This window comes from Mustela nigripes, chromosome 10 (assembly GCF_022355385.1).
Source record: "Mustela nigripes isolate SB6536 chromosome 10, MUSNIG.SB6536, whole genome shotgun sequence".
Taxonomy (NCBI): Eukaryota; Metazoa; Chordata; class Mammalia; order Carnivora; family Mustelidae; genus Mustela; species Mustela nigripes.
Genome location: NC_081566.1, coordinates 38,489,368 through 38,517,239, shown reverse-complemented (window position 1 = coordinate 38,517,239; position 27,872 = coordinate 38,489,368). Strand labels below are relative to the sequence as shown.

Genomic DNA, 27,872 nt, shown 5'->3' with positions numbered 1-27,872 from the left:
TACATTACATTCAAATTGCATCTGTATAGATTTAATATCCAATTGTGATAAGCATTGATATATAACTCTGATAAGGGCTGCCTCTCTACTTGACAGCCCCGATGCAGGGCTTGATCTCAGGACCCTGAGATCATGACCAGAGCCAAATCAAGAGTCGATGGTTAACCGACTGAGTCACCCAGGCCCCCAGACTGCTGTGTGTCTTTATAATTGGTTTATAGGAATGTAGTTGTCACCTGAAAACATTTAAGGGAAAATCTGATTTTTTTTTTTTTGGTGCCTTTTGGAAACTAAGAATAGTGAAATTCATTCTGCATTAATAAAGAAAAGTGATTTAGTCTCATACTATCTTTTTTTTCCTCTAAAAGAAGGCTTTTGCATATAGTAGAAAACAACAATTTTGTTTATATGCCCATTCATCATTTTCAGTATTTATTGAACACTTGTTCCTAAAGGTTGTGGCAGCATTGGAAATACAGAGATGGCCAATACACATACTTTCTTTCCTGAAGTATAGCTCACAGTCTAGTCTGGGAAGTGGGAAGTGGTATCTCACTAAATATTTGACGGTTAACCATAATTTAAATCTTTTCCCCAGTTACTGTTTCATGAAACAATATAAAAAGTATACGAGAAAACAATGTTCATGAGATCTAAAAATAACTACAAATACCACAAAAGTTCTGAATGGTAGTGCTCATGGTGGGCTCAGTCCATAGAGCATGTGACTCCTGATCTCAGGATCGTGAGTTCGAGCCCCACACTGGGTGTAGAGGTTACTTTAAAAATAAACAAATAAAAGTCCTGAATGGTATATGAGTGAAAAATATAATACTGTATTATATATGCTATTAGTTTGTTTTGTTCTTTCTACATAAGTACTGCTATTAGGTTGTAGAAACAAAGTCTAATTATGATTTATTTTCCTTGAAGGCTGTTAAAAGAAAGTTTGGGTGGAAATTCAAAAACTGCAATGATCGCTACTGTCAGTCCCGCTGCCAACAACATTGAAGAAACTTTAAGCACACTGAGATATGCCAGCCAAGCCCGTATGATAGTCAATATTGCCAAAGTAAATGAAGATATGAATGCTAAGTTAATTAGAGGTGAAGATATCTCTAAACATTTAATTATTTTATAACAGCTAAATCTCAAATATTGTTTCAGTCATGAAAATATGCAATTTAAGAAAACTAAAGATTTTTCTTTCATACCTACTTATAATAGACGCAAGACCTCATTCTACAATGATGGTGGAAGAGAGGTGGAAGGACGATGGGAAATAGAATTAGGAAGGGGAAAACAAACAGAAAAAGAAAATAGAGAGTGGGTAAAGGGGAAAGAGCGAACATAGAAAAATAATCTTACAGACTGAGTCATAGATGTGTGCAGCAGAATAATACCATGATTTATTACTTTTCCTCCTACAACCTTTCCTCCATTGTCATTCTGTTTATCAGCTCTACTATTGCTTAGTTCATTGATCTAAAGGATAGTGATCTAAAGGCTTGAGTTTCTAGCATAGGCCTAATTTCATTTATGCTCAGTGCTACTTTTTCTGTATCCCCCGGGAATCCTGCTTAGGATGAACTTGAGCACCTGCACGGAACCTTGGTTTGTGCAGTTTTCTCTTTGCTTATGTGGAGTTACCATCTTTTCATAGTCCTTTGTCCTCTGGCCCTTTTGAGCTGCAGAGGATGAATGGTTACTTCAGAGGAGCAGACCAGAGAAGAATGAATTTACTGTTACCATGGTCCATTGTCTCCCTTTTGGATTCCCTCTTTCACAAATAGGGCTACTACATTCATTAAAAATAAGTATTCTGAACTCCAGCTTGAAAAATCTTTGATTTTTATCCAACACGTCTTTATGAGTAAGGTTTGCCTTGGGACAATCCTGGTTCATGTCTCCTGCATTAGTGTGATTAACAATGTGCTTCTCAAAAGTGTCCCTCTTTGGACCATACATGATATGGCCATACTACTTATAAGGGGGGAAATTCATTAAGATGGGAGCACTTTTTCAGGTTAAGGCTAAGTAGAAATGTATACGTAATGTAAGTAAAATAAAATTGATTTCCGTAAATATTCTATTTTATTTAGTAATATTTAAAACTTGAAATAAGAAAATTGGAGGATTAAACCTACTGTGGTAGTGATTATATATCAAATGTTATTAATCATGCACCTTTTTACATATTTAGAATTGAAAGCAGAAATTGAAAAGCTAAAAGCTGCTCAAAGGAACAGTCGGAATATTGACCCTGAACGATATAGGCTATGCCGGCAAGAAATAACATCCTTAAGAATGAAACTGCACCAACAGGAGAGAGACATAGCAGAAATGCAAAGGTGGAATATAGCCAATATTTTAGATGTCTGTGTGTTACCTGAAATCATTGGATGGGTGGTGCTGGGATTGGTGGAGAGGGAGGACTTTAGGAAGGATCTGTGGCTCTGTTTTCATACTTTCTGTATGAATAGAGGAGTCCATCCCAGACCATCATATTTTAAATATTCCTAAGTAGTTTCTTAATCTTTATTTATTATCTTTAATTCTCAATCTTATGCATCTGGATATTTTTAACTGTATTATTCTGTTTGTCTTTGGAAAGAGCATGGAAAGAAAAATTTGAACAAGCTGAAAGAAGAAAACTTCAAGAAACAAAGGCATTACAGGTATCATTTCAACTTTCTAAACTGATTTGAAAATTAAATGAAGATGACAGTAAATATGGAAATGGAATTTCTCAAATATTCATTGCATACTGACTCTATATGGCAAGCAATACCATAAAGAGAAATAGTATAAGAAAGTGCTGAGATCAAGACCCTGATATACTTAGAGCCCATAATTATGTTGGAAAATTAAAATATAAACCATCTAATTCTGTTCACTTCGGTTAAATGTTTTTTTCTGTGCCAGGCCTGGGGGAGGCCAACGTGAATAAAATGTAGTTTTGGCCCTCAAAGAGCATGTAATTTAAAGGAATATTTACAATGTAAATAGGTGACTGAAAGGCAGTGTGATCTGACTAGGTTGAACCATATGATACTGCCATTTTTTAGGTAAGAAATGAACACTGGCAGTGTCATACGGTTCAACCTAAGGCAATGAAAAGCATGTAAAAGGAAGAGAAGCAGGAGACTGGAGGGAGTAATTAACTTTGATGAGGGTGGTTGTTAAGGGGGACTTCAAAAAGAAAAGGACAACTAAGCAAGATTTTGTTAGGCTACCAAAGTCAAGATTTCTTTTTTTTTTTATTTTTTGTTTTTTTTTTTTTAAAGATTTTATTTATTTATTTGACAGAGAGAGAGATCACAAGTAGGCAGAGAGGCAGGCAGAGAGAGAGGGAGAAGCAGGCTCCCCGCTGAGCAGACAGCCCAATGCGGGACTCGATCCCAGGAACCTGGGATCATGACCTGAGCCGAAGGCAGAGGCTTTAACCCACTGAGCCACTCAGGTGCCCCTATTTTTTATGTTTTTAAAGATATTATTTATTTGACAAAGAGATCAGAAGTAGGCATAGCAGCAGGCAGAGAGAGAAGGGGAAGCAGGCTCCCTGCTGAGCAGAGAGCCTGATGCAGGCCTTGATCCCAGGACCCTGAGACCATGACCTGAGCCGAAGGCAGAGGCTTAACCCATTGAGCCACCCAGGTGCCCCGCAAAGTCAAGATTTCTAAGCAAGGAATCCCATGTTCAGAAACATGGAAGGACAACATAGCTTGGATGTCCACAGAATTCAGAACTTGTATATTAATGCTGGTGGCAGAGATTGGGCTGGAGAGTAATGCAAGATTCAGATCATGACATTGAATTTAGGTGACTGGGAGCCAGTGAAGTGTTTGAATGGAAAGGAAGTGACATGAGCAGACTTCTGTTTTAAATAGGGTCTTCTGGTAATGGTGGATTTGAGGGAGGAAAGACTCATGCTGGCTGGGAAGGTTATTCATCTAGGAGTCTGTTACCATGGTGAAGGTAAGAAGTGGTGAGAGCTCAAGTAAGGCAGTGGCAGTGTGAATGGCTAGTGGAGGAGTTGGGTTCAAAAGATAGAAAGGAGGTACAATTCATAGACTCAGAGTGTGTTTTGGATGTGTGTGTATGCTGAAAAAATGGAAAAGTCAAGAATGATGCCCAGGTTTCTGAGATGGGTGCATTGCACTGTAAAATCATGAAGTCACTGTAGTGGTGAAAGAAGCCAGATAATAATGGGTTGAGGAGTGACTAAGGAGATAGGGCTATACAGGTAAACACTGAAAACCTTGAGTGAGAAGTCAGAGAAAGGGGCTGTGAGATCCTGGAGAAGTTTTGTTTGTTCATTTTGGTTTTGTTTCTTTAAAGGAGGGAAGACACTTGAACTTTTTTATAGGAATCAAAACTCCTTAATGGAATGAGGTTCTAAAAGAGATTGGAGAGTATGGGTCAAGGGCAAAGGTATTGGCTGTAAACAAAATATTTCAAATGACTGGTAGGCAAAGAACTGTAAGAATTGGGAGGAAGGGGAGAATATTCCTTGAGAAGGTGAGTCCAGCTTCATAGAAGAGGCTTGATTTGAGTTTTGAAAATTTGGCTTTGAAGCCTGGGTAAGATTTTGTTAGGTAGAAAAAAGGAAGAGTGCATTCTAGGAAAGGAAAATTGTATGAGAGTAAAGGTACAAAAGTTGAAGGTATGCTCAGAAGAAGGTGTGTGGATCAGTTTTATTGGAGCAGCAGTTTGTATGTGGTCATAAGGAGATAAAATGGGAAGGATATATTATGGTTAGTTTATTGATTTTCAGGCTAAGTAATTTGACTTTTATCTTGTAGGAAGTGGGAAGTGATTGAGAATGTTTGACTGGGGTGTTGACATTTTGAGAATACCCTTTCAGGAGAATTGATTTAGCATAGGATGTAAGATGAACTGAAAACAAGAGAAATTGTTGACAGGGCAATCAGGCAGCTGCTGCAGTAGTTCAAGTATGAGGTAATAAGGATCTGAACTAAGGCGAGGACAGCAAAGATGCAACAAAAGGAACTGATCCATTCTAAAGACAATCAGTCAGTAAGAAAAGGTACATTTGAGGGTGACAGATTGATGCATGAGAGGGCTCAGCATGGTGAAGGTCAAAAAAAGGCCAACATAACTCTGAAAGTCTAAGATGTGTGATGGTAACAGTCACGGGGGAACCATGAAAGAGAGATTCTAAGAAACCTTTACTGAGACTTCACGTACAGCAATATTAATGTTTAACATAGACCACTTATTTTAGGTGGATTTAGTAATTTGCTGCCTTTTGTTAATGTTAATTTATTTTCTGACTTCCACTAGAAAGCAGGAATTACATTTCAAATGGACAACCATTTGCCAAACCTCGTCAATCTCAATGAAGACCCTCAATTATCAGAGATGCTGTTATATATGATAAAAGAAGGAACGACAACAGTGGGAAAGTATAAACCAAACTCAAGCCATGACATTCAATTATCTGGGGTACTGATTGCTGATGATCATTGGTATGTTATTCTTCTAGAAAAAAAAGGCTCCTGTTCATTTTTTTAGTAGGCTTCCATATCTTGATGAGTATGGTTTCCTTCACATGAGGCATTCATTTGTACTGATTCTTTGGTGTTATCTTTCAAATGCATCTTGTAGCCAGGAAAAGCAGACATTCTGAGTGTCTTGTAAGGAAGATGGGTTAATTACTATCAATATGAGGATTAGTGTAATGGTATTTCTGTTTTGGTGTATCTGATCTGTTGGTTGAGGGATCATTTATTTTATTTTATTTTATTTTTTAAATGTCACAACTTTTTTTGGCAAATACTCTAGAATTTTTTTTTTTTTAAGATTTTACTTATTTATTTGACAGAGATCACAAGTAGGTAGAGAAGCAGGCAGAAAGAGATAGAGAGAGAGGAGGAAGCAGGCTCCCTGCTAAGCAGAGACCTGATGCAGGGCTCGATCCTAAGCCCCTGGGATCATGACCTGAGCTGAAGGCAGAGGCTTAACCCACTGAGCCACCCAGGCACCCCTGCTGTGAAGTATCTTATTGTGTACATTTATTTACCTTTTATACTATTACTATCTTTCTCTTTTGTTGATAGATATATGGGTTGTTTTTAATTTTTTGGTATCATAATATTGCTATGCATATTCTTACACATATCTCTTGGTACAAATGTGAAGACTTTCTCTGGAGTGAGTTTCCCAGATGATAAACTGAGATATGAGTCCTTAAGTTTTAGCCATAAGAACTTAGGAGGCCTAACCTACCAGACTAGAAAGACACAGCCTTTCTATTTATCCCAATCTGCTATATAAATATTATGATTTTCTAATTATGCTATAACAATGTATTTATTATTAACAATATATAAACAATAATACTTTTTAAAGCTTGGGAAACACTTTTTTTTAAAAAAGATTTTGTTTATTTATTTGACAGAGAACATAAGTAGGCAGAGAGGCAGGCAGAGAGAGGAGGAAGCAGGCTCCCTGCTGAGCAGAGAGCCCCATGTGGGGCTCAATCCCAGGACCTTGAGATCATGACCTGAGCCGAAGGCAGAGGCTTAACCCACTGAGCCACCCAGGTGCCCCTAGGAAACACTCTTAAATTATATCTAAAACTACCTGAGATATTAGATTGTAGGATATGTTCTTATTCAACTTTACTTGGTAATTTCACATTGTTTTCCAAAATGATTATGAATTTTTACTTCCACTGGCATTGAGAGTATCTATTACTCCATATCCTTGTCAAAACTTGGTACTGGCAGACTTTAATTTATGCCAGTCTAGAGAACATGATATGGTATCTCATTGCAGATTCATTTTGCATTTCTTTGATGAATAATCTCTTCATGTATTTATTGGTTATTTTAGTTTGCTCTTCTAGGACTTGACTGTTCATGTATTTTATCCATGTTTCAGTTGGATTACTTGGCTTTTCTTAGTAATGTATAAGAGATCTCTATATATTCTGATTGCCAGCTCTTTGTTTTATGTATTGTAAGAATCTTTTTTCCAATGTGTGGCTTCTTTTCACTCTCTTTTAGTGCCTTATGATGGATCGAAGCTCTTTGTTTTATTGTAGTACATAGCATGAGTCCTTTTCCATTACAACAGTTGTGGTCTTTTTTAAGAAATCCTTTCCGCACTGAGGTCATAGAGATGTTCTTTTAACTTTTCTTCTAGATGTTTTAAAGTTTTGTTTTCATATTTGAGCTTTTAAGTAGTCTGGAATTTTTTGTTTGGTGTGAAATAGGGGTCTGAATTCATTTATTTCTCATGTGAATAAGTAATTCTGCTAGTATCATATATTAAATAGCTTCTTTTGTGATCTGAATTGTTCATACAAAAAATTTCCCAAAAGAGTCTTTTTCTTCTCACTAGTACTTTGTAGTCTTAATTATTTGAGTTTTATAATGTCTTTATATCTGGTATGTATATCTCTTTCTTCTTCAGGTCCTTTTGTTCTATTAGTTAACAATTTTCTATAACAAATTTGTAGTACTATTTACACCAGTGTCAAAGATACGTGACATAATCCCAAAGTGTTAGGAGTCCAGTAGGGGAGTAGGAAGTCCCCTACTTGCCTGGCACTCTGTATTTCCCCTTTTAGTACACTCATCACTGTTGTCTTACTCACTACACCATGAACTTTGTGAGCCTTGGTTTCATGTCTGTCTTTGTTGCCGGGACCTATCTGGCACATGGGGGCTTAATGAAGAAAAGAACTTCAGTACCTATCAATGTATATTAATGTTACGTGGGACTTGGCATTCTATTTTTTAAAGATTTTATTCATTTTTTTAAAAGATTTTATTTATTTATTTGACAGAAAGAGAGAGCACAAGTAGGGGAAGCAGAGGCAGAGGGGAAGAGCAGGCTGAGCAGGGAGCCTGACTTGGGGCTCGATCCCAGGACGCTGGGATCATGACCTGAGCAAAAGGCAGACACTTAACTACTGAGCCACCCAGAGCCACAGGACTTGCATTCTTAATGCTTAGAAGTAAAACTCACCTCTAGCTTGAGCCAAAAAGATAAGCTTCCAGCATTTAAGATGGGCATTGAAGGATAAGAGAGATAACATTCTTCCTATGTTGGAGAAAAGGCTCAAAAGAGAGAAGCTGATGTCAAGGCAAATTCAAGGTACTGAATTAAGAGTAAGATGTTGTTCTCACAAGGAAATAGTCATGGATAAAGAATGTTGGTGGTGAAGCCATATTGTGGAGGTTTCAGAATGCCAGGCCAAGGAGTTTTGATAGAGCTAGGAGAGAGAAGGAATCGGAACAAGTAGATCCTGTTGAAACCTTTACCTGGTTAAAACACTGGTGGGAGGGACATACTGGCAAGGGGTGAGCTATTCTTTCCAGATTGTTTTCTCTAGGTGCCACAACTGAACCGTTACTCTTTAATTATAGATCTTGGAGCCTAATCAACAGCTAGAGGTTTTGGGTTGGAACTCAGCTTTTTCTGTAGCTTTTTCTCTCTCTGTTAAGTTAATCTAAAGATGAATTGGACTTTGGAGTGTCTTTCCTATTCTTGAAATAAAAAGACTTTAAGGAATATGTAGCATTTATAGCTGATTTTCATAGTGTCAGGGTCTAGCTAATTAGACGACTAAGGAGTGTGTTTTTAATCTCCATGCTTTTCCTTCTTCTGTATAACCCTACTTTTCATGAGAGGAAAATGTTTGTTTTTCTCTTCATCTTTAAAACTCATACATAAAACCAGAAATTAAAAAATAAAACACTTAAAAGTGTTTCATTCATAGGTAACCATTGTCAATATTCTAATGTTTTTTCCTTGAATTCATTTCATTTTACTTTATTTTTGAGGAGAAGGTTTTTTTTTTTTTTTTTTAGTAGTTAAAGTTAAATTACATACAATGAAAATCCTTCCCACCACTGATAGGATGGAATTGCTCAGGCTTTTTTTGCCAAAACTTCAAAATGTAGTTGGAGGAAAATAAAAGAATTTTAAGTTATTTTTGTCACAAATTGATATGAATCTTAACAGCAAGGGAATAATCCCAGCAGGATTATTTTGTATTGCCTTTTTCTTTTTCATTTATGCTGTAATTATAACAATGTACTTCTTATCTTAACAGTACTATAAAAAATTTTGATGGAATAGTGAGTATCATCCCAGTTGGAGAAGCAAAGACATATATAAATGGAAAACACATTTTGGAATCCACAGTATTACATCATGTAAGTTAGCCAGTGCTAAAATCTAACAAATTGTTTGACTTTGGGCAAGTTGTTTAATTTATGTGAGTCTCAATTTTCTCCTCTGTAAGATAAGGTAGTGAACTAGATTAAAGACTATACAGTTGTAAAATTCTCTTTTCTATTAATTCATTAATTACCTTCATTCATGCAAAGACAAAAGTTATATCACTGTAAACTAGTACCTGAAGAGCTGACCACTGACAGCACCATTATGTGTCCAGTAAAGAGCTCGAAAAGCATCCTCGTTATTTGCTATGTGACTTTTGAAAAAAGTTATTTAATTAGGGTGATTGTATATCACTGAAGTCAGGATACTGTTGAGAGCATTTGTAATAATTATATTGGGAGAAGGGCACCTGGCTGGCTCAGTTGGAAAAACATGTAACTCTTGATCTTGGGGTCTTGAGTTTGAGCCCCATGCTGGGTGTAGAGATTACATAAATAAATAAAACTTAAAAAAAATTACATTGGGAGAACAGGCAAAAATGAGTCTGTTATAGGCAAACCAAGACTGTTGGTCACTTCATACATATCCTACCTTTCGGGGGAGGGGAGGATTAAATAAAATAATCTGTCTATAGTTCTTAACACAATGTCTGCAAATTGTACGCTCAGTGAATGCCTATTTTTATTATCAAGCTCTGTGCTCTTTAACTTCCTCATTCCTAAAATCTAGATAATAGTCTTATCTCACTGGGTTGTTGTGAGATATAAATGAGATCACGTATATATATAGTGTTTAACACAGTGATTGACATATAGAAAATATTTAATAAATGTTAGTTTCTATGATTTTTAATGTTTATTTTTACTGATATTAGACTGTATTGAATTACTGAGCTTAATTATTTGTCCCATGGAAGTTTTTGATTCAGACTCACCTCAAGTAGTACATTTTTTGTGTGCTTTAGGGTGATCGGGTGATTCTTGGTGGAGATCATTATTTTAGATTTAATCATCCAGTAGAAGTCCAGAAAGGAAAAAGACCATCCGGTAGAGATACTCTTATAAGCGAGGGTCCAAAAGACTTTGAATTTGCAAAAAATGAGTTGCTCATTGCACAGAGATCACAGTAAGTATTCTTGTTGATATGAAATAGTAAGAATATGAGAGAGGTCTACAAGAGTTAACCATATCGTGCTAGTCTCCGCCAGTTAATTCTTTGGGTGCTAGTGTCTAGTGATGTGATCTTTTCTCTTGGTACATTCATTCATTCAGCAGACATTAATTGAGCTGATATTATGTATCTGTCACTATACTAGGAATACAAAGAATAACTGAAATTTAGCTACTATACTGGAGGAATTTATCATCTCGTGGGGCTGACACACGGTTGTACCAGAGTGCCATGACAGAGTCCTGCAGTATGTACTGTTTATGGAGTGAGGGGTGACTCGTAGGCCCGACCAGGAATCAGCAAAGTTTTCTAAGGGACAAGAAGACATCCCCTGGAATGGAGTCCCAAGAAGCTGTTAGCAGTTAGCCAGCAGAACAGGGGTGTGAATACTTTTTGTTTTCTTTGCCCCATTTTTAGCTCATGCAATATTGTAGGATTTCTGATTTAAGCAATATCATTACCAATTAATTGGTAAAGTATATGTAAAGAGTTAGGACTTTATCTTAAAGGATACAGAATCATTAAAAATTTTAGGCAGACAAGAGAGAGACCTGACAAAATCACAGTTTTTGAGCTCACCATGACCCAAGTCCGGAGAACAGAAGAGAGGTGGAGCAAGTATAGCTTGCAAATGCCAGTCAGAGATTGTTGAAGTGGAAGCACAGCGTGGTTAGGTCGGAGAGAGTATTACGGAGAAAGAACCAACCACACTTGACGACCAAAGAGTATGAAGGGATGAGGAATCAGAATAACTAGTATGGACTGGGCTAATCCTATTTTATCTTTTAAAAATTCTGAACTTGCTTCTGGTGTTTTTTTAAAAAAAATTATGGTACAATATCTGTAACATAAAATTCACTATTTTAACCACTTTAAAATAAACATCTCAAGGATATTAAGTATATTGACAGTGTGTACAACCATCAAACTATTCAACTCCAGAACTTTTTTATCTTCCCAAACTGAAACTCTGTTGCCATTCAGCTGTGACTCCCCATAATCCCTGGTCTTGTTATCCTACCCGCCAGGCCCTGGTTACCGTTAGCCTTCCTTCTTTTGATAATTCTTTTTTCAGTGAAATTGAGAATGGAAATTTCTATACAATGTAGTTGCTAAAGCCTTGATTTTATTTTTTTTAAGGATTTTTAAAATTTATTTGAGAGAGAGAGAGACAGAGACAGCAAGAGAGAAAACAAGCAAGAAGGAGAAGCAGGCTCCCCACTGAGCTGGGAGCCTGGCGTGGGGTTCCATTCCAGGACCCTGGGATCATGATCTGAGCCAAAGTGATGCTTAACTGACTGAGCCACTCAGGTGCCTCTAGAACATTGATTTTATTGAGAAGAAAGCAGCTTTCAGTTTTTTATACTCCTTGATGCTTTTCCCTTGTATATTGAAAGATGACAAAGCTAATTTAATGTTTTAACTTACCAAATGTCAAATTATTATAGATGGTTGAAAATATACAACCTATTTTATTAGCTCTCATAACATTTTTAGAATTATTTCAATGTTTTCCCTAACCTGTGACCTAAATGTGAATTAAAAGTTATTGATATATGAAATATAATTTTTGCTCTAATTATTGTTAATCATAAAATACCCTTATTTGGGGGACATCTGGGTGGCTTAATTGGTTAAGTATCCAACTCTTGATTTTAGCTCAGGTTATGACCTCAGGATTATGAGACTGAGCCCCGTGTTGGGCTCTGGCTCAGTCGGAGTCTGCTTGACATTTTCTCTCACTCTCTCCCTCAGCCGCTACCACACTGCGCATGCGTGCGTGTGTTCTCTCGCTCTCTCTCAAAAACCTAACAAAACAAAACAAAAAACCTTTATTTTGTGTTTTCTATAATGCCAACTATATTGTTTACTACAATGTCAACTATATGTTTACTAATGTCAACTATAATGTTTACTTCAACGTTCACTATGGCATCATATTTTTATATAACTACTATGGTATATAAAGGATTCTTGACTGTGTGTCCTGTGACTCTTTTGCTACTTTGTAGACTTGAAGCAGAAATAAAAGAGGCACAATTGAGAGCAAAGGAAGAAATGATGCAAGGAATCCAAATTGCAAAAAAAATGGCTCAACAAGAGCTTTCTTCTCAAAAAGCTGCATATGAAAGCAAAATAAAAACATTGGAAGCAGAACTGGTAAATGGCAGAACTGTTTTTTTCTTTCTCTGCTTGTGTACCCTAAGTGATATATTGCCTATAAAATTGAGTATATCCCTAGAAGGAAACTGAAGGAATATCAAAGACTAGAGAGTCAAAGCCAAGTGAGTCTCAGCCTTCTTTAATTTTACTTCAGGAAGCAAGTTAGTAGTAGACAAATAGCTGTTGGAAGAAGAAAAATAGAGAAGCTTCTATCTTCTACCTACTTGAGCCCGTGGCTCTCTCTCTGGTTTCTTGGTCATCTTGCATTCCCACAGCCCATTTTAGAGGAGAGTGCTCTAGAAGGTTTGACTGGTGATACTTATTTTAGGTTAGATTAATAAAGCTGAATGAGATAGAAAAAATACAGGGCAACTTTTCTATTGATGAGTCAATTTCTTATACATTGATTAAAGAAATGGACTCTTGTACATTTTTTATATTGTTTTTGAAAAAAAATTATGTGTTTTTGCCCATTACTTTTTTTTATTGTTCTTTAAAGAAGGAAGAGGCTCAAAGGAAGAAAATGCAGGAAATAAATAACCAGAAGGCTAATGACAAAATTGAGGAATTAGAAAAGGCAAAACAGCAACTTGAGCAGGAAATCTATGTCAACAAAAAGCGATTAGAAATGGAGACTTTGGCTGCAAAACAGGTAATTTCATTTTGTAAGTAGTTGGCTCTGTTCTGAGCAACAGCTGGAAAAAAATTTTTTTTTTTTTTAAATGAACTCACGGTACCTAAGAGGAGATGGCTGAATCTGGGTCTCCTGATGAAAAGGGCTCTACTTTTTCTTCTTTTTTTTTTTCTCTTTTGGGGGGGTGGGGTGGTTTTGAGCTTTTTTTTTTTTTTTTTTTTTTTTTTTTTTTTACAAGACCAGTGCTCTAATCTCTGAGCTACAGAGCCCCGCTTCTTCTTCTTCTTTTTTTTTAATGAAAAGGGCTCTTCTTGCCTGAAAGCTTACAACCTGGTAATGCTCACAGCTCTGCTCACACATCATCACACAAACATTTTGAAAGACACAGAGCTCTTATTTTGAGCTGGTTCCATACAGCTTTCCCTTTTTATGCCTCCACAATTGTCCTGTGATCCATCAGCCCAAATAATGTAAATGAATGAAATAGTGCTAGGGTTCAATGTGTAGAAGGAAGGAAGGCACAGCTCTTACACTGGATTGTATCCTCATGTCAGAATGAAGCATTATTCATCCATGGAAAGTGTGACCAGCAGTCTACTCGCCTGAGTGACTCCTAAGAGAACTCACAGGAGGGCGTTCATAACCCCAGTCATATGAGCTCAGGCCCTGAAGCTTTTATCATCTGAGTGAGGGCAGAGACATCTTCAGGGCTGACTCATATTAATCAAGTTCTGAGGACTGCGGTATAAAACCAGACTGTCAGTATTTTAATATCTTGAGTACCCTTTTTATCAACCATTTGGAGTATTCTTTCTCCTTATGTTAGTGGTTGTTAAAATACGGTCTTTAGTCCAGCAACATCAGCATTACTGTTAGAAATGTGTTGTAGACCCCAGAACTCCTAAAATTAGAAACTCTAGAGGTGAGGCCCAGATCTATTCTAACAAGTTTTGCATGGAATTTTGACAAATACTAAAGTTTGAGCAGCATGGTTTTCCATCTCTGCTTTGATTCCTTACATCTTAACCTCAAAATTTGTCCTTGAAGGAGCAATTTTCTTTTTCTTTTTTTCCAAGTTATATAATGAGAGTGTTGGTAGAAGAAAACACCTCTAGTAACCCAAAAGTTCTGGTACTATAATACAGTGATAATGTGTGACTAGTCATTTCTAGGACACAAAGTAGCTAGTGAACCACCTGAGAATTTTAGAAAAAAACACAAACAACTGTTTAAATCTTGAAAACAGTAATTATTAATGGGCTGTTATAAAGTATTTGTGGCAAATAAGGTTTTTGTGGTATCTTTTAAATTTAACTTTATTTGGTCATCAAATGTTCTTGAATGTGGGCTCTTCTGAGCAGTTTTTTCTTTTTTTTTTTTTCCCCAAAAGGTTTTTTTACTTCCTATCAATGGGAAGAATAAGATTAATTTATGTCATAAAAAATTCTAATGATTTTGTTATGGAGTCAAATTTTATACAGATATTTTATAAATCACTTTTTAAAGGCCTTTTATGCTTAATAAAACCTATAAAACATATATACTTAATAAAACATACTGTAAAATGAAATTCAATTATGCTGTGTTATGTTATCAATTATAATTTCTCTCTTTGTGTATTTTCATGTATGGGTCTATGTGAATGACTATCAATTAGGCTTTAGAAGATCATAGCATCCGCCATGCAAGAATTCTGGAAGCTTTAGAAACTGAGAAGCAAAAAATTGCTAAAGAAGTACAAATACTGCAGCAAAATCAAAGTAATAGAGATAAAACTTTTTTAAGTGAGTATATAATGATTTTAGTGGGCATTTTCTAAAGTTTTACGTGTGTTATTTCATATGATGTAATTGCTAAAATGTTAGAGTTGGTTGTCTTTGTATATTAAAAATGATTTATTTTGGATGTTGCTTTTTTGGATCTAAATAAATTTGCAGAATTTTTAGTTTTTAGAATATTTAGTTACATAAGCAAATAGTAAATAAAATTTCAAGTGATATTTTAATGTGTAACGTGTTTTTAAAAGTGCAATCTCTTTTTTAAAAAAAAATATTTTTTTTAAGATTTTATTTATTTGACAGAGAGAGACAGTGAGAGAGGGAACATAAGCAGAGGGAGAGGGAGAAGCAGGCTTTCCACTGAGCAGAGAGCCCGATGTGGGGCTCGATCTCAAGACCCAGGGATCATAACCTGAGCCAAAGGCAGATGCTTAATGACTGAGCCACCCAGGTGCCCCTAAAAATGCAGTCTCTTATTCTAATTTTTTAGGTCTTACATCTAGACTGGGCATTGGGTACTTCCTCTTCTTTTTCACTTGAATCTTATTTTTTGTGTATACTTCTACATTGCTGTATGGAACATGGCATGTTTTCAATGACTTTTTCTCATTATGGAAAATTTTGAACAATTTATAAAAGTAGAGAGATTGCTACAACAGACTCATATATTTATCATCCAACTTCAGCAATTTCTAACACATGTTTGGTCTTGTTCTGGTTGTACTTAGCCCGCCTGCCTCCCTGGACTGTTGTGAAGCAACTCCAAGACATCATTCCATTTGATTTGTAAATACTTCACTATATATCTCTGCATTAGATAAGGACTTTCTTCTCTCTTTCTTTGTCACTCTTTAAGCATAACCATGATATTGTTAGCAAACCTAAAAATATTAATAATAATTTCTTCTACTCATTAGATTTCTAGTCTACATTCAAATTTCCTGGATTGTGTCATAATTTTTTTTTAATATCTTGTTGGTTTGAATCAAGATACAAACATGATCCTCACACATTGTGTTTGGTAGATATGCCTTATAAGTCTTATTCTATTTTTATTATTTTTTAAGATTTATTTATTTTTCTTTTTAGAGAGGGAGAATGCGTGAGCTGGTGTGGGGGATGGAGCAGAGGGAGAGAGAGAATCTCAAGCAGACTCTGAGCTAAACCAGAGCTTGACTCATGGCTCAATCTCAGGCCTCTGAGATCACAACCCGAGCCAAAATCAAGAGTCAGACATTCTTAACCGCCTAAGTCACCCTCGTGCCCCAGGTCTCTTTTATTTACATTTATTTTTCATTTTTATTAAGTAGTCTCCACGTCCAAAGTGGGGCTTAAACTCCCAACCCTGAGATCAAGAGTCACATGCTCTACCTGCTGAGCCAGCGAGGCACCCCCATTTAAAAAAAGATAGATTTATTTATTTATTTATTTATTTTAAAGAGATAGCAAGAGCACATGTGAGTAGTGGGAGGGACAGAGGGACAGAATGCCCAAGCAGACTCCCTGCTGAGTGCAGAGCCCAAAGCGACAGATCCATGACCCATGAGATCATGGCCTGAGCCAAAACCAAGAGTGGGATGCTTAATGGACTGAGCCACCCAGGTGCCCCTTTTTAAGTCTCTTAACCCATAAATTTGCTTTTCTTGTCTCTTTCTCCTTGTAATTTGCTTTTTGAAAAAATCAGTTAATTTGTCCTATAGTTTCCTACATTCTGGATCTTGCTCTTGTATCTCTATGGTGTTGCTTAACAGGTTCCTCTGCCCCTATATTCCCTACACAATGGTGGCTATTTCTTCAGGCCTATCAGATTCAGATTCAATTTTTTAGCAAGAATTACCTGGTAGTTGTGTTGTATATTTTCTATAGCTTCTATTTTGAAATACATTTGAAACTATTAATGCTTGTTATATCTGTTGGGAGAAGTAAATAAGTACATTGACTAATACATCTTTTTATTCTTCTTAGAGCCTAAAAATAAGAACTTGCAATGAATATCTGACTTTTTTACCATGCATATAATGAATTTTATCCTTTCAAAAAAGTGTTCTAATGGAAGATTGGTGATAAGTTTGGGTGATAAAGAAAATATGATAAGATCTTAATTTTAAATTAGGAAAATGGAATTGTGGCCTACACTATTTCCCTTTTTTGTTCTGATATCCTGAAATATATGTTTAAATTTTGAGGCAAAATAAAGAAAGATTGTGGTTTTATATAAGTAAGGCTGTAGTATGCTTTACCCAATAGTTTAAACAAATTATAAATTAAAAAAAAAAATCAGAGGGGTGCTTGGGTGGCTCAGTGGGTTAAGCCTCTGCCTTTGGCTCAGGTCATGATCTTAGGGTTCTGGGATCAAGCCCCGCATTAGGCTATCTGCTCAGCAGGGAGTCTGCTTCCCTATCTCTCTCTCTGCCTGCTTGTGATCTCACTCTTTGTGAAATAAATAAATAAATAATCTTTAAAAAAAAAAAAAATTGAGAACCAGTATCTTAATGTACACATTGGGTTGGATGATGGATGACTCCTTTAAAAAAAATTAATAAATCAGAAAAAAAATCTTTAAAGATATTAGAAGACAAAGCATTGTCTTTGGCATTTCCTCTCTTATGAAATCTTTTCTGTATCAACTTTCTGTATCACTTTCAGTTTTTTTCTGTGTCTCCAGAGGTGAAAGACATCATTTGCTGTGAAGAATACTTTAGTTCAGGCTTGAGGAAAAGTTACTCAAACATTGCCCTTACTTTCTGTAATAGTTAAAACTATTTATTTAAAATCAATTTTTTTTTCAGGAGTTCTGCCTAGTGATATAAGTCAGGGCTCATAGGTGTTTTTTGATCATCTCTGTGTGTTTTCTACTAGTTCAGACAAATTGGAGCTCCATGAAACTCTCAATGATGATTCAGGAAGCCAATGCCATCAGCCACAAATTTAAAAAATGTTATGTTTTTAGCAGGTGAGCAATTTCTTAGCCTAATTATAAAGTAGTTCTTTGTTTTAAACTAACTGACCTTCATAGGATTGCTTTCTAAATTTAGTTTCTGCAAAGACATAGTATCTATATGATCTTTCTAGGAGAGATCAGTATCAGAATTCCCAGTGACACATTTGGACTCCCCTTTCAGAGCTCACTCGGGAGTAAAAGACTTTCAATAATTAGCATACCATACTAAATACACTAAGTATGTTTATAAAATACTTATTTGTTAATATAAGTATATTTTATAAACAATAATTTTAGGTGTTTTAGGACTTTACTGATTTTCTTTTGAGTTACAAACTTACTAATATTACATGTTTGGAAAGAAATTTACCTAATTAGAATATGATTTTTAAAATTCCTATATAACAAGTTATTTTTATATAGTATATATTAGTCATGATTTTTTTACTATAATAAAAATGCTTAACAATGGAAGATTTATCAGTGGACTGAATTTTTATGGAAGTTGTTTTAATTCAGAAAACTCTTATAAATGGGTATGTATGTTTTAGGATAAGCATTTTTCTTTGATCTTTCTTTCAGACATGATGTATCAGATAAAGGAAGTAATTCTGACACTTATGTTCGGGTTCGTAACCTACAACTAGGGATCTCAACTTTCTGGAGTCTGGAAAAGTTTGAATCTAAGCTTGCAGCAATGAAAGAACTTTATGAGGTTTGGAATATTATTAAAACCTTTGTAAAATTTTTGAAATAAAAAAATATACAAGTGATGTGTTCTTAGTAAAGAAACTTTGGCAAATAAAGGAAAAGGCAATTTACATTACCCAAACCAACCAATAGTAACAATTATGTATGTTTACTTTACTTTTGCCTATAATAGATGGGGTTTTATATAATTCATTTTAATATAGGTATACCTGTAATAGAGAAATTTAGTGCTGAATCTGTCCACAGTTACACTTGTGTGTTTTCAAAATTTTGCATTTAAGCTTAAGAGAAGAAAAAATTGGATAGACATAAAGCACTTTGCATCATTTGTCATTATCTTTAATGCCTATAATGTATATTTTTACATAATTATATTTTCCCATTGCTGTGCTTTTTGATATTATCAGTTGTTTTCTATTTTAATAGGACTAAAAATATCCCGGCACATATTGGTTTTTAATATCTTACAAAAGCACGGTACTGAAGTCATTTGATCATTCTTGCCTTGTCATATACATTAAAATATGGTAGATGAGTTACCTCCGTTACTGTCCTAGAGCCTACTTTCAACTGTTGAAATATTCTTCGACTATTTTTCTATATAACTATACTATTTTTGAATCAAGTTCTATATGTATAGTATTTTGCTTGAACTTTAATTAGTATTACTCTAAATACTTAAAATTCAGGTTATTATCATGATTCATATATTCAACCAGGGAGTGATTGAATCTTAATGTTGTCAGAGTATTCTTTTATTTTTCTACTGAGGATTTATCTTTTTTGTTTTTACTGTCTTCTAACTCCCACGTTTATGTTTTTGAATCATTTAATGATTTCTGTGCTTTTTCTGTGATAGCACTCTTTCAATATAATTTCTAGCATCATGTGCTTGAATTTTTGTTTTGTTAAGAATGTGATATTTTTAAGACTTTATTTATTTGAGAGAGTGTGAGTGGGAGAGGGACGCAGGGAAAGGGAGTGAAAGAATCCTCAAGCAGACTTCCTGCTGAACAGAGCCCAGTGTGGCGCTCAGTCCCAGGCAACTGAGATCATTACCTGAGCTGAAATGAAGAGTTGGATGCTTAACTGTCTGAGCCACCCAGGGGCCCCAGGAATGTGTTATTTTTAGACTTCTGTCAGATAACCTGTAATTTTGTAATTTTTAATTTAAAATATAACAAATTTAAATTTTTGTTTTCTTTTAGTTGCTGAACATGTCTTAAAGGATTTTATTTATGTATTAGAGAGAGAGAACATGAGCAGGTGAAGGGACAGAGAGGGAAAGGGAGAAGCAGACTCTCCGCTGAGCGGGGAGCCCAATGTAAGGCTTGATCCCAGGATCCTGGGATCATGACCTGAGCTGAAGGCAGATGCTTAACTCCATGAGCCACCCAGATGTCCTAGTTGCTAAATATTTTTTAACGTAAACTAATAGAAACCATGTATTTTATTTTTCTTAGAGTAATAATAATAACAAGAGTGATGATGTCTTTTGTGATCCTGAAGATGAATGGGAACCTGACATTACAAATGCACCGGTTTCTTCCTTTTCTAGAAGGAGGTAAAGACATTTTGTTACTGTTTTTTGTTATTGTTGTTGTTCTGGGTATATATTTGTAGATAGAAAGAAAGAAAGACATTTCCTTATTTTAAAGGAACTATCTATTGTCATAATGGATATGTCTGTGAGAGACCGAGTAATATAAGAGAAATAGTATGTTAGTGATCAAATTACAGCACTTGGGGCATTAAATTGTTTATCGGTCACTAAGAATGGGAAAAAAATGGTCAGCATCTCACCAGGTAAGTCTTAAGAGTGACTGAGAATAGAATAAATCTAATTTCCTATAAAAAACGAATAGTGTTTATTACTTTTAAATTACCCTTTTTCAAGAACTTGGCATGTTCTATGATATTTTATTGTAAGTTATAGAACTTTAAATGCTGTCAAGTTAGTATGAGCACCACAGAAGAATAAATATGGTGATAGAGAACTTATATGTGTGACAAATTCTGCTTATTAACTAAAACCATAAAAGACTTCCACAGTGAATAGATGTTTTTCAAGGAAAAACTAGTTCTGTTTAGACCTCAGATGCTTAGATTACAGAGGAGCAAAATGGTATAATAGAATGGTCGTGGTCTTGGAACCAATTTAGCTGCTTAGTTTGGTTTTTAAACAAAGACTTCTTTTTAAACAAATACTTCTTCATTTGGTTTTTAAACAAGACTACTGTCTGCTATGTCTTGAGGATACAAAGATGAATAAAAAAATACTCTCTTGTCCCCAAAGAACAGGAATTGAAGAGACTAGAAGAACAGTTGATAAAGACCCAGAATCAGGTCAGGCAGAAGAACTGGAGAGGAAAGTATGGTTTTATACATATTCAAGAGGAAGATTGAATAAGGATTTGGCTAGCTGTGGGGTTGAGGGTGATAAAGGGCTCAAGGATGAATCCTAGTCTCACAGGGGTAACTGGCTAAAGGAAGGTGGTGTTCCCAGACATGGAGGGTCAGATTAACTTATTTTTTTTTTAAGATTTTATTTATTTATTTGTCAGAGTGAGTGAGCACAGGCAGACAGAGTGGCAGGCAGAGGCAGAGGCAGAGGGAGAAGCAGGCTCCCTGCTGAGCAGGAAGCCTGATGCGGGACTGGATCCCAGGATGCTGGGATCATGACCTGAGCCGAAGGCAGCCGCTTAATCAACTCAGCCACCCAGGCATCCCAGATTAACTTATTTTTGAACACAATGAGTTTGAGATTCCCAGGGAGCATCCAAGTGTATACATTCAGATCTAGAACACGGAAGGAAGGATTTAAGAATTTTTAGGATGTTAGAGTCCATGGCATTCTCCATCCAACAGAAGCATCATCATTGTCAAGAACATTTACTTAGTGCTTGCTGAGTATTATCTCAGGTGGTTCTTACACAAAACTATGAGATCAGTGCTGTCATTACCCACCTTTTACAGATGAAGAGGCTGAAGATTTAAAGAGGTTATAAGTTGTCCAAACTCACAGAGCTGATAAAGGAAGAGCCGGCCCTCAAATCCACGTTTGAGTGACTCTGAAGATCCTGATTTTTCTTGACCACTGTGCCACATTGCCTCTCTGTTGCATATGAAAGAGCAGAATCTTTCTGGTTAATTTCTTTTTTCCCCCACCCCGCCCACTTCATCACCTTCAGCTGCAGCTCAGAATCCATTTGGGTTTCCAGACCTTTTTAGGCCTTTCTTGTTTTTGACTATGGTTATTTTAAACTCATTTAAAAAATTTCAAAGAGATGGAACTACTTTAGAAAGATTTCTTCCTCCTGTTACTTCTCTTCTATTTGCTATATGGTAACTGCTAAGCTACAGTTGGAAATAGCCAAGAAACAAGAATCGATACATCTTATCTTATGTGTTACATACATACCAGCTGTGTATTTCAAGCTGAAAGAAATCAAAGCCCGTCCTTTAAACAGATTCTGAGTTTCTTGAGCACAGGATATATATCTGTATCCCTTATAATGTACTATAATGAAAAAGTCACAGGCTCATGTCAGTGTCCTGGGTTCTAACTTTTTTCATTAAGTTTTTAATTTCAATTCCAGTATAGTTAGCATACAGTATCATATTAGTTTCAGGTGTGTAATAGAGTGATTTATGCCGAGTGTACCCAGGGGCAAGTGACATTACATCTTTAGCCTTTAGTTTCCTCATCTCTAAGATGGAGACAGTAATGCATTTCTATAGCACCTATTGGTAAGTTTAAGTGAGGTCATATATAAAAACAATTGTTTCTTCTGCTACTTCTGCAATGACCACCGTGGGACTGATGATGATGTCGTGAAGTAGTTGTAAGGATTTGAGATAAAGTATGTAGAACTTCCACCACAGTGGATAGGTGTTGAATAAATGGCAGTTCTTAATATTGGACGTTTATATGTGCTAAATAAGATTAAATCTTGGAATACAGAGATGATATTCTTTCTTTTTTTTTTTTTTAAGATTTTATTTATTTGACAGAGAGAGAGATCACAAGTAGGCAGAGAGGCAGGCAGAGAGAGAGAGGAAGCAGCAGGCTCCCCGCTGAGCAGAGAGCCAGATGCAGGGCTCTATCCAGGACCCCGGGACCATGGCCCAAGCTGAAGGCAGAGGCTTTAACCCACTGAGTCACCCAGGCGCCCCAATGATCTTATTTCTGATTTAATACTAGTGATATCTTTAAGTGGTATCTTCAGGTGATTTATCTTGAGGATTTTAGAACAGTGTTGGGTTCTCCAAAATGAGCTAAAGATGGCCTGTGGAGCAAATTGGGCAGAAGGCCTTAGGGTATGTAAGGTAACCTAAAGTAACATAAGCCTCCCCCAAATTCAGACCAGAACTACAAATTCATCAGAGATGAATTTAGATTTTATAATATTGGTTTCTTACTGTGTTTTATTATAAACAGATACAAACTTGGTGTACTTAGAATTATGGATCACAGTATAATTAATGAACATTAGTGAGCAACGAGATGAGTGAAAAAGGTGAAGAGAATTAAGGGTACATTTATTGTGATGACCACTGAGGAATATATAGAATTGTTGAATCACTGTATTTAACTATATTGTACACTTGAAACTAATATAACACACTACATGTTAATTATACTTGAATTTTTTAAATTAATTAAAAATATATAATGAACATAAAATTTTAGCTTATTGAAAGTTGGTGATCTACATCTTATTTTCTGCTAACCTCTAGGTTAATAACTAGGGAAGCAACAAAAGTTTAAATTATTACCAGGAAATTAAAACTTCTTTTGATATTTTGAAATTAGGCGTTTTCATGTGGTAGAGATGTTTTCTTGAGAACTTCTAATATTTAAAACTATCATATTTTTCTTAAAAAATGAATTGCTCTTGGTCAGAGACCTTGTATATGAAGTTTCAGCCTTGTAAGAATGTTTATGACAGAATTGCAAACTCTGAGAATGCCTGCGGGTAATGGAAACACTGACAGATTCTTAATTATGGAACCGTTACCTGGCAGCGATACGCCATAGCCGCTCTGCAATGAAATAGACTGGTTTGGATGCCTATAAATTATGATTCGTTCTGTGGACAGTCAAAAGTAAAACTTCTCCTGAGGTTAAGTAAAAATTCTTTGAAAGGAATGTGACAGGCATTTTGTTGGAGTTTAAACATTGTTTAACTATGATAGTGTTAGAAGAATAAATTTCCCTGGTTTAGACTTACTGTAATGTACCCTTCCCTTTTATCCCTAAATACCAAAAACTGTTACCTTTGAGGTATTTCTTATTCCTATTATCAGTCATATTGAGGTTTGATATTTCCTTTCCCTGTTATGAGTTGTATTTCTGTGTTTTTCTTGTAGGAATTCATGGGGAAAAATATATTTGAAACATTTAGATGACTCCAGATGGAATATGTTTTTGTTTAATGATCTTTTCAACAAATAGTACTTTTCTTTGGCCGGCAGTGGTAGAGAGTTCTGTTAGGAAAAAGACTTCAAAGGATCCCCTAGATTTAGATCCAGGTCACAGCTCGAGGATTCACTGATACAATGAGGGCTGGAGTTGACAATGTGGTTTACAAAATGGGCAGATGAATGGCAATGTGGAAGTAGGCTGCTTTTTCCAGTAGCAGTTAAGAAAAATGAGTAACAGCCAGACAGCCAGTCATACTCCAGGCAGAGATCAGAGTGGTTTTATAGGCTGAGGGGAAAGAGGCAGCAGAAAGAGAGAGTGAAGATCTCTATCATTCCCTCCGTTTGTGTTACTGCTGCACTTCACAGGCATTCTGCTTTTCACACTGTGTAGCAAATGCTTACTTGAATGTTTTTCTATGTAGATCATCTCTTTGTTTAGAATCCTCGCTAATCTCAGCATAAAATCCAAGCTTCCTTGATTGGCATTACGGTCAGCCTCAGGCTGGCATCTTCTGGCATCTTCGCACCCCCTAGCGTCTCCCTTGCTCCTCTCCACTGTCCTACTGCAGTCCTTCAGAATCTCACTCTGTCCTTGAATGCACCATGCAAGGTGCATTCTTTGATCACCGGGGCTTCCCACATCCTGGTGCCTGTGTCTGAACCACTGTTCATTCCCTCCTTCCCAAGCCTGCCTCCCTGTTGGGCTAACTCCTCTGTGTCCTTCAAGGTCATGGTCCCAGGAGCCCCTCCCCACTCCCCACTGACTCCTTGGGCCAGGTCAAGTTCTTCTCCAGCAGAGCATGCTCTGCTTTCATGGCACATCACTGTACTGTAATTATTTGCCTAATTTCTCTCTTTTCCTATGGACCTTAAGTTCATGAGCCCAAAAACCATGTTTCCTGTGTTTAAACACAGTATTTAGAACCTGTTACTCTATAAATATGTGTTCCATTTACTTAATTATATGCTTAGAATGATACCTATAAATAGTAAAGTTCTTGCTTCATAAACCAAATGAATTTAACTATTTCTTGATGAAAATGTTTCCACAGAAAACACACACCTGCATACCCATTTTCTTTAGAGAATTAAGAATATTTTGTTTGAGATTTTATTTATTAATTTAAGAGAGAGCAGGAGAGAGAGAGAGCACAAGTCAGGGGGCAGGGCAAAAGGAGAAAGAGAAGCAGGCTCCCTGCTGAGCAGGGAATGCATTGCGGGACTTGAATCCAGGACCCTGGGATGATGACCTGAGCTGAAGGCAGAAGCTTAACCGACTGAGCCACCCAGGTGCCCCAAGAATATTCTTTTAAAGATTTATTTATTTATTTATTTGAGAGAAAGGGAGAGAGCATACACGTGAGTTGGGAGAGGGGCAGAAGGAGAAGAAGAAACAGACTCTTCACTGAGCAAGGAGCCCTGCTTGGGGCTCCATCCTAGGACCCTGGGATCATGACCTGAGCTGAAGGCAGGCACTTAACTGATTGAGCCAGGTACTCCAAGAATATTCTTAATATTGTTATTCCATGTAGTATATAACCACTGATCTTATGGTTTATCTTTTTTTAGGAGCAGGAGCTTGATGAAGAATAGAAGAATTTCTGGTTGTTTACATGACATACAAGCCCACCCAATTCAGGATTTGCATTCTTCCCATTCATCAGGTATTTTTTCATCACATTTTCTTGTATACTGAGAAAAGTATCAAGGCTTATTGTCTACCAGCACAATAAAATGTTATATATCTGTGTATCAACTTGTTTATTCAGTATTATTTGAGAGTAAGATGTTTTACAAAAGTAATTTTCAGGATGCCTGGGTGGCTCAGTTGATTAGGCAGCTGCCTTCAGCTCAGGTCATGATCCCAGGGTCCTGGGATCGAGTCCCACGTCGGGCACCTTGCTCAACAGGGAGCCTGCTTCTCTCTCTGCCTCTGCCTATTACTTTACCTGTTTGTGCAGTCTCTCTGACAGATAAATAAATAAAATCTTAAAATAAAAAAAGTAATTTTTCCAGGTAAATTAAAGCTGTCTTTTTAAGGGCCATATTTAAAAATTAAAGAAAATGAAGAGCTCTTTGCTCATTTGCAGTTTTCAAAGAGGCAAACAAACCATGTGTGCCTTTAGTATGGACCTGCCCAGGCAGCCACGGGGCTGGGCACAGTGCAGTGTGCAGCTCTGGGAAGTTGAGCAAGTGTCCTAACTTCTCACCTTAAGTGCCGTATTTTTAAACCAGAGTTTTGCAATGCTTTGTAAAGTGTTGATGTTGGATTTTAGAATGCATTAACATCATCATCTTACTGAACAAAGAATATATTGTTAACTATTCATGATGACTAGAATATAATCACTATTATCCTGGTAATAATGGTAAAAAGTGGTAGAGCTTTGCATTTTGTAGCTTTTCTTTTTCTCTTCCCAAATCAAATTCTTATCTTAGGCCTACTCTCTTTTTTAAAAATGCTTTTTATTTTGTTTTGTTTTTTAATACCCCAAACATGGGGCTTGAACTCATGACCCCAAGATCAAGAGTCACATGCCCTAATGACTAAGCCAGCTATGTTCCCCTCTCCTAGACTCTTAATAGTCCCCACCCTTTGTCCTTATTCTACCTTCCTTTTAGTTTGGTGTTTCATCATCTATGAACCTGAAAATAACCTTGTTTATTAAATGAGAATCATTATACTCATGAGTTAGCATTCCAGTATGAAGTTATTACCAGAGGTTCCAAATTAGCTCTTTAAGCTGTTTCCATTTACTTCTGGTTTAGACAGTGCTTAGAAAATTAGTCTGAGGGCGCCTGGGTGGCTCAGTGGGTTAAGCCGCTGCCTTCGGCTTGGGTCATGATCTCAGGGTCCTGGGATCGAGTCCCGCATCGGGCTCTGCTTAGCAGGGAGCCTGCTTCCTTCTCTCTCTCTGCCTGCCTCTCAGTGTACTTGTGATTTCTCTTTGTCAAATAAATAAATAAAATCTTAAAAAAAAAAAAAAAAAAAAAAAAAAGAAAATTAGTCTGAAAGCCTGTCTCCCAGAGATGTGATATATTAACTGTACATAATAATTGGCTTTAGCCTATTTTAATTATAGTATGCCTAGATAAGGAACTGATATAAAGTAGAGCTAATGAGACATTCCTTTTAATAGTTTGTTTTAGTATTGCCTACACTTTCAGTTCATGAATTAATTTAATTAATTTATATTATGATATTTATATTTATTCTATTTATATTATTTTTTGTGTAACTACCATTGTTTTCACTAATTTCAGAGTTTCTTAGGTGCTCCCCAAAAGTCAATAAGGAAGGAGAGTAAACCAGTGGTTGCTTAGTTGATTTGCATTGTCTATTATTTGTGTTGTGGTTGAGGAACTACTAACCTATGGATTGACTACACTGAGAGATGAATTGACTCCTTTATAAAATTGTGTTTTCAATTAGGCTTATTGAAGTAAAAATGCATTGAAATAAGAACAGCCTACTTTGAATTTACTGACAAATGAGTCTATAATATGCTTGTGTTAATACATTTATTTGAAAGTATTGTGCCTGAAAAGTAGGCTTAAGGTGGCTATTTTCTACCGATACAGGATTACTGGAGAAATCGAGCCCTATTTACTCAAGTTCAGCAGAATCTTTTCTTCCTGGAATTTGCAAAGAATTGATTGGGTCATCCTTAAGTTTTCTTGGACAGAGTTATGATGAAGAAAAAACCATGGCTGACAGTCTGATGGATAATTTTCTTAAAATTTATCACGGACTATTTGCCATTTCCAAAGCTCATGAAGAACAAGATGAAGAAAGTCAAGAAAACTGTAAGCAAACTTACAGCTTTTATTAACTTTATTAACTTACATGAATGATTATTTTCTGCACATTACATATTCTTTTGAA

The 27,872-nt window shown here is 36.1% G+C and overlaps 1 protein-coding gene across 1 annotated transcript in view; it reads left to right on the top strand.

Moving 5' to 3' along the window:
* Window positions 1–27,872, top strand: part of KIF14 (kinesin family member 14) — a 52,778-nt gene that overhangs the window by 13,162 nt on the left and 11,744 nt on the right. Inside the window, exons 11-24 of the mRNA XM_059413056.1 lie at window positions 934–1,106; window positions 2,204–2,351; window positions 2,615–2,678; window positions 5,308–5,492; window positions 9,092–9,194; window positions 10,127–10,287; window positions 12,345–12,492; window positions 12,995–13,147; window positions 14,787–14,913; window positions 17,767–17,860; window positions 18,431–18,563; window positions 20,023–20,123; window positions 25,556–25,650; window positions 27,569–27,793. Coding sequence (XP_059269039.1) covers window positions 934–1,106; window positions 2,204–2,351; window positions 2,615–2,678; window positions 5,308–5,492; window positions 9,092–9,194; window positions 10,127–10,287; window positions 12,345–12,492; window positions 12,995–13,147; window positions 14,787–14,913; window positions 17,767–17,860; window positions 18,431–18,563; window positions 20,023–20,123; window positions 25,556–25,650; window positions 27,569–27,793 — 1,910 coding nt within the window. The remainder of the gene's footprint in view (window positions 1–933; window positions 1,107–2,203; window positions 2,352–2,614; window positions 2,679–5,307; window positions 5,493–9,091; window positions 9,195–10,126; window positions 10,288–12,344; window positions 12,493–12,994; window positions 13,148–14,786; window positions 14,914–17,766; window positions 17,861–18,430; window positions 18,564–20,022; window positions 20,124–25,555; window positions 25,651–27,568; window positions 27,794–27,872) is intronic.